Raw genomic sequence first — 10,683 nt, forward strand, 5'->3', positions numbered from 1 at the left:
CCCTTCTTCTTAAAGTCGGTATTGTGTTGGACACTGTTCTTTCCCTTGGGCTTGTGGGAGTTGAAATTCTTCTGGTTCACCATGTTGGCGACAGAAGTCCCTTCAGCCCCTTTTCCGTGCGAATCCTTTGCCCTTGAATTCTGCTCAACACTCAGATGGCCAATGACATCCTCCATAAAGAATTCACGCCTCTGATGTTTCAGAGTGGTGGCAAAGTTCCTCCAGGAATTAGGGAGCTTAGCGATTATGCAGCCCGCGACAAACTTGCCCGGTAACTCGCACTCAAGAAGTTCAAGCTCCTTAACAATGCATATTATCTCATGAGTCTGCTCCAATACAGGACGGTTTTCAACCATCTTGTAATCGTGGAACTGCTCTATAATATACATCTCGCTCCCGGCATCGGCGGCCCCGAACTTAGATTCGAGCGCCTCCCACAAGTCCTTGGCGACATGCACATGTAAATATGCGTCGACCAGTTTATCTCCGATCACGCTAAGAACTGCTCCGAGGAACACAACGGTGGCCTCCTTGAACGCCTTCTCCTGTTCAGAAGCAATCGTTCCCGTGGAGACACCGATGACCCAGAACACGTTCATAGCCGTGAGCCATAAAGTGGTCTTAGTCTGCCAACGCTTAAAATACGAACCGGTAAACTTATCCAGTTTCAGTGCAGCGGCAAAGCCACTTGCCGAAAAATTCCTACACATAATAGGTTTTTGGATTGTAGAGTAAATAGGCAATTTCTCGATTAAATTAATCCACGAGTAAATCACTAGCATGACATTGAAACAAATAAACGCATACTGATATTCAGTCAAGCTAGCACATACTACGCTAATTACAGAAAGATCTACGTACAATGCTAGCATGGCTAAACAGAAAACAGTAGGGGCGGGATAAACGAGTTATACCCTCCAGTAGGCCATGCAGAGGCCGTGGCTTTGGTGGGAGCAGCGGCGTCCTCGGCGGCCTTCTTGTCGGCTTCAGCTTTCTCGGCGGCGGCACGTTCGGCGTCGGTGGACATGGTGATGATGAAGACGACACGGACGTAGAGGAAGTAGACGATCGGAAGCGAGCCGTCGCGTAATCGCTGCCCAAAAACCTATTCGCCCCTCACCCCGTACAGAAACCAGAAGGGCGTGGTTTCGGAGACCTGCTCTCCCGTCGACCGTGTACGCGGCGGACGGGATGGAGTCACAGGTGGCAGCAGCAGCAAAGGAACGACGGTGGGCGTGCGCGTGGGAGCAGATGTGATCTGTTCGTGGCGGCTAGGGTTAGGAGACACCGCACACTTAGATAGGCGCAGCCGCGTGGAGAGACGTGGGCTCGACCCACGTCCGAGTCCGTGACAGCCCATGATCCGACGTCTCAGATCGTGGCCCAGCTGTCAAAGAACTCTCCGTTAGTGACTGGCAAAAATAAGCGCATAGGTGTGAGCTCGGCTCGGCTCGATCCCGCAACCCGCGGCGAGGCGTAGCGAGGCGGGCGGCGGAGGAGGAGTGTGCGAGGGCCTCTTCTCTTCTCAAGCTCCAATAGCATGTAGAAGAGAAACCCTTATAAGGAGGTCCAACTCCTCTTCCACTTCCGGAGTGGGACTAAACTTCCCACTACACCTAGTGCCATATAAACCACATGGGCCCTTAGAGATTTTTCAGAAATTGCTATATGGGCCTAGAGCCCATCTCAAATTTCAGCACCAGATGCATCGTGCCATGGAACACTCAAGCAGAGAATGACGCCATGAGTCTTCTGCACCACATAGCCCACAAGTGTTCATCATGGACATGTTCCGATAAGCTCTCACATCCTCGGTAAGAAGAGATTGCTTTGCCAAATGCAATAAGAACATATGAATTTTGCCAGGCACTTGCATTTTCTAAAGGAGCTTCCATGAGGCCGTGTCTAGATCATTACTTGATGACCCTGTTGTCCCGTCGAGCCATGCTTCCCTTCTTATCTTTGTGTCAATCATCATTCTATATGCCGAACGTACTTTTTTTTTTTTGTTTTTTTTGAAATGCCATGCCCATGAATCTGCCATATCCCATGGTGCATAGAGGAATGCTCAGGATAGCTGGCATGTCCATTAGGAGGCAAACCTCCTAAAGGCGCTCCAAGTTCCAGGTCGAGGAGTTGTGATCAATTAGTTCGGAGACATATTCCGGGGGGTCGTTCGAACGACTACCATAAAGGCGCAACATTTCATTACTGGATATCCAGTTATCCGATCAAGTCCTCGTGGTTTCACCATTGCCAATCCGCCTTATCAAACCTTGCTTTAAGACATCTCGACCTTTGATGTGGCTTGTCGTTGTTTAGGTTTTCATCCGGTTTTCCTTTAATAAACCAAGCAGTCAGGTTCATGTACCGTCTTTCTTCTTACAATGTACTCTCTCTTTCCAAAAATACTTGTCAGAGATATGAATAAAAATGGATGTATGTAGAATTAAAACACACCTAAATACATCCATTTCTGCGCCAAGTATTTTAGACGGAGGGAGTATATAACAGCTCTCCTGTGAGTGAGGCGTTTTGGCTCTCGGCCTTCATGGAGGCCGATTTTTTGAAAAATTCAAAACTCAAACTTTTTAGTTTAAAAGAATCTGGAAAAATTGTACAAGTAAACAAGGATGTTATGCCTATGTGTGTAAAATTTCAGAACAAAATACATTAAAATGTGATCGGTACAAAAAGACAAATTTATCTCCTAGGAGGATGAATAGTATCATGTGTTTCGTTCTCTTTTCAGCGTACAAAAAAAACAAATTCACGACCTTGAAATAAGATTTGTCTTTTTTGCATAGTCCTCATTTCAACGTATTTCGTGTTGAAAATTTACACACTTGTGCATTATGCCACCATATATATCTATGCTTTTTTAGATTTTTTTTTGAAATGTAAAAATATGAATTTTGATTGTTTCAAAAACCGACCTCATTGGAGCTCGGCCTCCAAAAGGGATTTTCGCTCTCCTGTTATCGTTCAGAAAAAAGAAGTTTCTTTGCCCCCCAATGGAGAACTGCCCCAGATGTACATATTCACCCGGAGATTGCTTCTAGCCCCAGATGCCCCCCCCACACACACACACACACAGAGTGAATCCCTCCACCAGTCCTCCGCATCTCTCGCAAGATCCGGACCTCCGGCCGCCTCACCCTACCCGGCGAGCTCGCCAAGCACAAGCACGCCGTCCCTGAGGGCACCAAGATCACACCCTCTTGTCTTAGGTTTCGTCTGGTTGACCGCCGGTGCTAATTACTGCTGCTCGCCAGCCTTGTAGTATCGTCAGTGATTCTGGGAATTTATGTATCGATGTGCTGCTACTTTTGGAATTATTGCCTGGTGCATGTCTGAATAGTACTGATGCGTTTGCAGTGCGTGAGTTTTTCTTTCTTGTTTGTGGTGTCTGAATCTATGCTGCTCTGCTCTGCTTGCTTATCGTATGGTCCAGTATATATCCATTTGCTGTTACTGGATTCCATTCCATGTCTAGTGTTTTTCTACAGATGAACCATGCTTTGTGGTGCAGTCTCAATTATTGTCTACTGGTTTATCTTAACCATGAATTAATGTTCCCAGCATGTGTGCCGTTTTGAGAATGAAATCATTTCTGGAATGACTAGAACTTGCTATTATTGCACACACAAAAAATGGTTCTGCACTTTGCATTTATTTGATACAGATGTAAAGAAACACAAATCCCAGAATGAGAACAATTATAGTACTAACTAAAGCGCTGCATATAAATCGCAGGATCGTGTCTTGTACAAACTTGGTTTTTCAATCCTGTTCTGAATTTATTGAGTCAGGGCTTCTTTTCCTGCTTCATGTTCCCCTGTAACCTAGCCAGCAAACGCGAGGTATGCATCTCTGATTGCACGCATCTCTGCTGCTGCATCTCCTGTCAATGTTCGTTCTCGAGGCTGTTGCTTTGAGCAGGATATGCCAAGCCTCAACGCTGAAACCAAGCACTTCTGCGTTCTAATAGTATTGTTCTCGTGTTGTTCGTTGTGCATCCAGATTGTTGGGTCAGCTACCTCCAAGGTTCTATCTAGAAGAGCATCCTCGACAAACTTATGCAGATCCAATGAATCTATGAACCTGTCATCTGTTGGGCGCCTTCCAGTGAACATCTCAAGCAGCAATATGCCAAGACTATAAATATCACCGTGAGTTGAGACCACAGAGCCTTCTCCATACTCTGCAATTATGCAACATTTCGTGGTTAGAATGCCATATTTACGTGCGAAGGAAAGATAAAATCAGAAGATATTTCAATTACCTGGAGCAACATAGCCAATGGAACCTTTTATCCCAATTGTGCTATATGAAGTTTGCATCCTCTCGCTTGTATTTTCTTGAAGGATCCTTGATATGCCAAAGTCTCCAACGCGGGCGCTCATGTCGTCAGCAAGAAGAATGTTGCTTGGCTTAAGATCACAATGGATTACCAATGGTTGACAATAGATGTGCAGATATTCTACTGCGTCCACAATATTGATAGCAATATCAAGCCTCTGGGCAAGGCTGAGCGTGTTGTTTGTAGTGGGCTCTTGAGATTTTGGGTGGAGCCAACCATCCAAGTTACCATTTGGCATGAACTCAAACACCAATGCCTTGAACTCTTGACCTTGGTGGTCAACGCTTGAACAAGAAGTAATGATATTTATGAGACAACGATGCCGTATCCTTCTCATGGCTTCACATTCAACCTCGAAACTCTTGGAATACCTGGATTGACCGAGGTTAAACACCTTGATAGCCAATGTTCTGTCCTCATTTGCCAAAACACACTTATAAACTGCACCGTAACTTCCTCTCCCAAGCAAGTTAATATCTGAAAATTCGTTAGTTCCTCTCATTAATGCATGATAGGGGATTCTTTCATAATGGTTCTCAGCATCTGAGTACTGCACTAGTATCTTCTGGCTTTGTCTGAGCTTCCTACGAAGTATCCAAACAAGAACAAGAACCAAAACTGACAACAAGATTGTTCCAGCTGTTGCTAGCGAAATTACAAGAGACTTTGACATCCTTTTTCTGTTCTTCCTAATGCGGCTTGTGGAACATGGAACCAAGTGAAGTTGAGGTCTACCACCACACAGATTGGTATTCCCAGCAACAACTTCTACATAAGTGATGTTTCTGAAAACACCTCCATCTGGCACCTCACCTTGCAAATTATTAAAGGACAGATCCAATTTGGACAATGAAGTCAAATTCTGTAGAACTGCCGGGATTGATCCAGAAAAGTCATTGTGTGCTAGGTACAGTTCCTGCAGGTTTCCGATACTAGCAAGGGCCTCAGGAATATTACCAGAGAGCTTATTCATGGTCAGATTCAGTTTACTGAGCCCCTTAATATTTGTCAGTGATCGAGGTATGCTCCCCTCGAACAAATTATTGTCTAATAATAACCAGTCCAAGACTATGCAATTCTGAATACTATCCGGTATCTTGCCAGACAACTGATTTCCTGATAGAATCAGTTGGTTGAGGTTTGCCAAGCTACCAACCTCATTAGGAAGGGGTCCTGAAAGGGAATTGTATGACAAGTCCAAGTACCAAGAAAGGCCAGATAATTTCAAAATCTCTCTGGGTATTGAACCGTTAAGTCTGTAGTTTGTTGACAAATCAAGTAAGAATAGGTTTTTCAGCTCCCCCAGGCTTGCTGGAATGGGCCCCTCCAAGTTTCCGTAGTATGCATAAAGCCTGTTTAACTGTGAGAGGTTCCCTATTGACGGCGGTATGAGGCCAGACAAGCTATTGTTATACAAGGCTAGCTCAACCAAGTTTTCCAGCTTACCGATGCTCTCTGGGATCACTCCGGAGATATAATTGTTTGCTATTGCAAGCCTGGTGAGACCAACCAAATTGCCTATGTCTGCAGGAATAACTCCAGTGACCCGACTGTCCAGTAAGTATAACTCTTGAAGAGTCGTTGAGAGGTTAGTAACTGAAGCTGGCAGCAATCCTTCTAAAGAGTAGCCGCCGAGTGACAAGAAGCGCAACTGGCTGCAGTTTGCCAAAGAAGTGATGAATTCCCACCCTTTGTTATCATTTGCTTCAAGCTTAGTGTCAGACAAGTGGAGATGTTGGAGAGCTTGCAACTTCCCCAATGTTGGAGGCACATACCCACTAAATCTATTGAACCCCAGGCTGAGTTGTATGAGGTTAGATAGATTAGATATTGAGGAAGGGATGGTCCCCGCGAAGTAATTATTACCCAAGTAAAGACCATTTATCTTGGGGAACTTGTTGTCGATATCATCCAGAATGCTTCCATACAACATATTGTGACTTATATCAAAAACTTCCAGCGACGATAAGTTGTAGAGAGAAGGTGGAAGCATACCAGAGAGGTTGTTTTGGGAGAGACTGAAAAACCGCATGGTCTGGATGCTTCCGAGCACTGGTGGGATTGAGCCAACTAGCTGGTTGGCAGAGAAATCCAGATATCGTAGATAGGACAGATTGGCCAAAGACCCCGGGATGGGACCTGTGAAACTGTTGTTCCTCAGCGAGATCACTGCTAGGGATATGAACTTTTCGCCGAGCTCAGCTGGGATGTGGCCGCCAATCTTGTTGTTGTGTAGTCCCATTTTGTTCAGCCTAATGCAGGAACTCAGGTTTACAGGGAACTTGCCGGAGAAGGAGTTGTCGTTCAAGTCTAGCCTCTGTAGGCGACGGAGGCGGCCGAGGCTTGCTGGAATCTCCCCATGGAACCAGTTGAAGCTCAGGTTGAGCATCCGCAGGAACGTGAGGTTCCCTAGGGCTGGGGAGAGTACTCCGGCGAGTGCTCTGCTGTCCAAGCTCAGCTCCACCACCCGCGCGGGCCTCCGGTGGCTGCATGTCACGCCTTCCCAGCTGCAGAAATCAGCACTGCTATTCCAGGAGGCCAGCGAGCTGCCATCGCTGACTTGTGCTTTAAAAGCAAGCAACGCGGCCTCATCGCTGGCGATCACCATGACGATCATCAGGAGCGCTAGCAATGACCATAGGAAACTCATGACCCCCATTGCCATGCCCCTCTTGGTTTGGTTGGCAAGTAGCAGTAGCCTGCTCCATATATACAATTTTTGGTCTTGCATTATTGCCTTCTGCCAGTTGCAAGCGGTGTGCTAATATTTCAACAACTCCTAAAATCGCTGTTTATGTCCCGTCACTTTCATTTCCCAGCAATAATTTAGACCTTCTGTCCCTCTTTTGACAACTTGGCAGTTACTAAATCTCAAAACTGTCCAACATGCAGACATTTTCAAAGGTGTTATCCACCCGTCAACAATGGCTGCTAAATAAGGATAATGCCAATCGGCATGGCAGTTGGTGAGATGGTTTTCGTCGGTAAGTGTAGACAAATATGATAAGATGGTAGGTTGGTTAATCTTAGATTCCTTTGTAGCAACATGATTGTAACTGAGTTTGGCTACTCAGTTTGAAATCCAGTGGGTAGAATGGTTTTCTGTTTCAGAACTGATGTGGGTAGAATGATGGATCCATAGGTACTCTTGCGTCCACCTGGGTTGTTCCTTCAGAATACTATCAAGGGAAAAGCTCAACGTTTCTGCTTTGAAGCGGCGTCCATTTCTGCATGATTACAATGGGGTTGAACAGAACAGCAGTAACCTCATGCCTTGACGGTATATGTTTGCAACTAGCTTTACTTAATTGCTGCATACTGAGATTGGGGTGATATATGCACTCACTTTTCATGTTAGCGATATATGTTAGTCCATACAGAGTCATGTATGTCGATGTTGTTATGTATACAGTTTTTTTTGTGCCGTCGTTATGTATACAGGTAAACTAAATTGATATATCGGGTTGTACTGCTAACAGTTCGGGAGGTCAACATTTTTGCCATATTTAGCGACTTTTTAGGATGTTTTATTGGCATCTCGTTGTTGAAATTCTCATACATGATCTGAGGAGAGCATGTGTTTTTGTTTGAGTTAAATTTCTCAATAGATGGATGCGTGATGTAAATATGATAGCATCTAACAGTAATATTTTCATGTTTCAGAACCTTTGCTATTAATAATAACTGAAAGTCTCAAACTACTTTTGTAGTTTGAGGAGATCAATAACTGCCAGTGCTCTTTGTCAAAAAAAAAACTGCCAGTGCTCTTAGTTTTAAACCTAAAATCACTCTGAATTCAATGCATTTCTACAAAAATAGATAGGTTCATTTACGTTGAATCTTAACAAAAGAAATGAGCAGTGTATGCTAAGCCAAAGAGGCTTCCAAATAATTAGTTAATTCAGCGAAAATGAGTTCAGAGGATTAAATATGACACTTCCCTTTTCCTGGATGGCACACTTTGCTTCATTGGATTTTTCTGTATCATGCAGACCATTCCTAGTGCCCTCCAGATTTTCTGGTATCAAGAGATATATGGAGGAAATGACTGTATTATATTTACAAAAATACTTCCAAAACCATAAGGTGGAGTAAAGGTACCTAAATCTTTCGAGGTTTTCCTCCAATTCCGCACTTCAAAGTTTTTTTTGTTGACAAATTGCTCTTTTAGTTTGATCAGGTGTTGTCCACGATTGATTTAAAGCCAAACCATCAATAAAATGGTGGTTTGCTGTGAAATGCTTACACACAGATTGGCCTTATACCCAACATCTAATTTAGTTGCCTGTTTTTCAAATATTCTCTGTCATGGCATGGCTTGCAAATTAAAACGTCAGATTTAAAATATGATATTCAGAACAAATCCTTTTTCAGTTTATGTGAACAACCCTGTATACATGTTCAATTGGAAAACCAAGATTAACCATTTTCTCAGCTTACTCTGGGAGATACAGCCTTCTTCGAATGTATATACCATTATTTGCTCCTCTGGAGACATGTAGCTGTAACATGGTTTGATTGGAGATTGAGTAAGCAAATTATTTTCTATCGCCTGGAGTTGCACCCCTTCCTTATTTTGGCTCATCTGCCAAATATAGATACGGTCAACATGTAAGCACAGATCAAAGTTGAGATCTGATCAGTCACACTGAGATTTATGTGCAAATTTGTTTTTTTTTCAAAGGTATACAGTACAGGACAAATACATGCTCAGGAGGTCGTCGCCTGGGATTAGGAAGCTTGGAATGCCGAGTGTTTGGCCCGCTCTACCCTGTAGCGTTTCAGCTCTTTGATTGCCGCCAGTAGCACATGCAAACACACTGGCGCAAAGAATGGCTGCAAAAAGATCACCAAAACAGAATGTCAATTTACATGGTAGTTTGGACTTTAATGACGCTGCATGTATGGTTAGATCTACTGCGTTATCATTAAACACTTTCCAAAGGCACAACTGTCGAATGACAGAACGAGTGATACAAAGTCGTACTAGAATGGAAGGAACATGCAGCATGGGAGTTATTTTTTTTTCGAAACGGAGGCAACAGCAGCATGGGAGTTATTAGCGTGTAGGGCTTGCATGCAACATTGCACAGCTCACATAAGAGGAGATTGTTGCTGCTGTTGCTGCTAACTATGATGCTATAACATTGGTTTAAAATCCACGGTTGAAGACAAATGATGACAAACTCACATAATGAACAATTAGTAAGTACCAACCTGCCAATTGTAAACTTAAACGAGGTCTATAATTCAGCGAATCCTAACCGTGTAAATTGCATAGTAGTGCTCCACGGAAGCATGGCTGATTGACATAATGGACGGATGGAAAAACGCGTCCTCGGCCAAAGCCCTCGCCCTCGTTGCAGACACTACTGCAGAACAGCACAATGTTAACAAAACCTTTCCAAGCTCCACGCAACATCTGCGATAAAATGCGTCCTAAACATGCCTGCCGAGGAGTCGCCGATTCCGAGAGTGGCCTTTCTTTGAGCTAAACTTGCAGGTTCAAGAGAAAGCTCAACCTGGAAAACATGCATTGCTCGTCAGAAGCCTGAACGAACTTGACCTCACGATGAACTTGTGAAGTGATTTCATACTATAACCAAGTAAAGAACTAGAGATAAAAGACAACCATGTACAAGCGTGCAGGTATACATGGGAACGCATGACAAAGTAATAACAATGGACACCATGAGTGTTCAGGGTTATAACTTATGAGGCATGAGGAGTTTTGTCTGAATATCCTGCTGCTTACTCAGAGTCAAAACGGTAGCGGAAAAATAAATAAAATAAGCACTGCTACACATGACCGTGAACTATATATCCATTTAGCAAGAGTGGTAGAGGAACAAACCTGCCTCCCAATCTCATCCATAACAATCATTCTTGGGAGCGACTGGACCTACCAACACAAACAACTTTCGTGAGTATCTGTGTGAGGAACAGCATTTTATATTGTGTCATTCAGAACTTCTGATGTAGTACCAAGCTGGAAAGAGATCAAGTACGATTACAGAATGCACTGTTTAACTGAGGGTTGTCCATGAAGGATGCTGTCCAACTGAACGTACTTTCAAAGTTGACAAGAGATTCCAAGGTGGCGACACATGACAAAAGGTTGGAGCATGCAAATCCAATTCCCTGTAAGAGTTATGAAGCAAGAAACCCAATAATAACTGTTAGCGCCTTTGAAGATAACTCACAGCTACAGAACATCATACTCTAAATTCTGTCCCCGGAAAGGAGTCGGCAGAACTGTAACATATTCAGGCATCTGAGTTGAACCGAATCGAGAAGGCTTTTATACCTTGAAGGCTTAG

General features: G+C 43.9%; 1 protein-coding gene and 1 long non-coding RNA gene across 2 annotated transcripts; one reads left to right on the forward strand and one right to left on the reverse strand.

The window, feature by feature from the left end:
• Window positions 1–3,614: 3,614 nt before the first annotated feature.
• On the reverse strand, window positions 3,615–7,157 carry LOC125523029 (receptor kinase-like protein Xa21). The gene is made up of 2 exons (XM_048688067.1): window positions 4,286–7,157; window positions 3,615–4,204 (listed from the first exon to the last, which is right to left on the reverse strand). The coding sequence occupies exons 1-2, from the start codon at window positions 7,092–7,094 to the stop codon at window positions 3,846–3,848; spliced, it is 3,168 nt and encodes a 1,055-aa protein (XP_048544024.1). The 5' UTR covers window positions 7,095–7,157; the 3' UTR covers window positions 3,615–3,845.
• Window positions 4,034–8,909, forward strand: LOC125523030. The gene is made up of 4 exons (XR_007290084.1): window positions 4,034–4,172; window positions 7,256–7,643; window positions 8,356–8,460; window positions 8,535–8,909. It is a non-coding gene; the product is annotated as an uncharacterized LOC125523030 (long non-coding RNA).
• The last annotated feature ends 1,774 nt before the right edge of the window (window positions 8,910–10,683 follow it).

The sequence above is a fragment of the Triticum urartu genome, chromosome 7 (genome assembly GCF_003073215.2).
Source record: "Triticum urartu cultivar G1812 chromosome 7, Tu2.1, whole genome shotgun sequence".
NCBI classification, from domain to species: domain Eukaryota; kingdom Viridiplantae; phylum Streptophyta; class Magnoliopsida; order Poales; family Poaceae; genus Triticum; species Triticum urartu.

Bases quoted from the DNA above. Each gene is read 5' to 3' on its own strand.
- LOC125523029 (XM_048688067.1), bottom strand. From the start codon at position 7,094: ATGCAAGACCAAAAATTGTATATATGGAGCAGGCTACTGCTACTTGCC. The intron at 4,205-4,285 runs GTAATTGAAATA...GCATAATTGCAG, and splicing joins CATTGGCTATGTTGCTCCAG to AGTATGGAGAAGGCTCTGTG.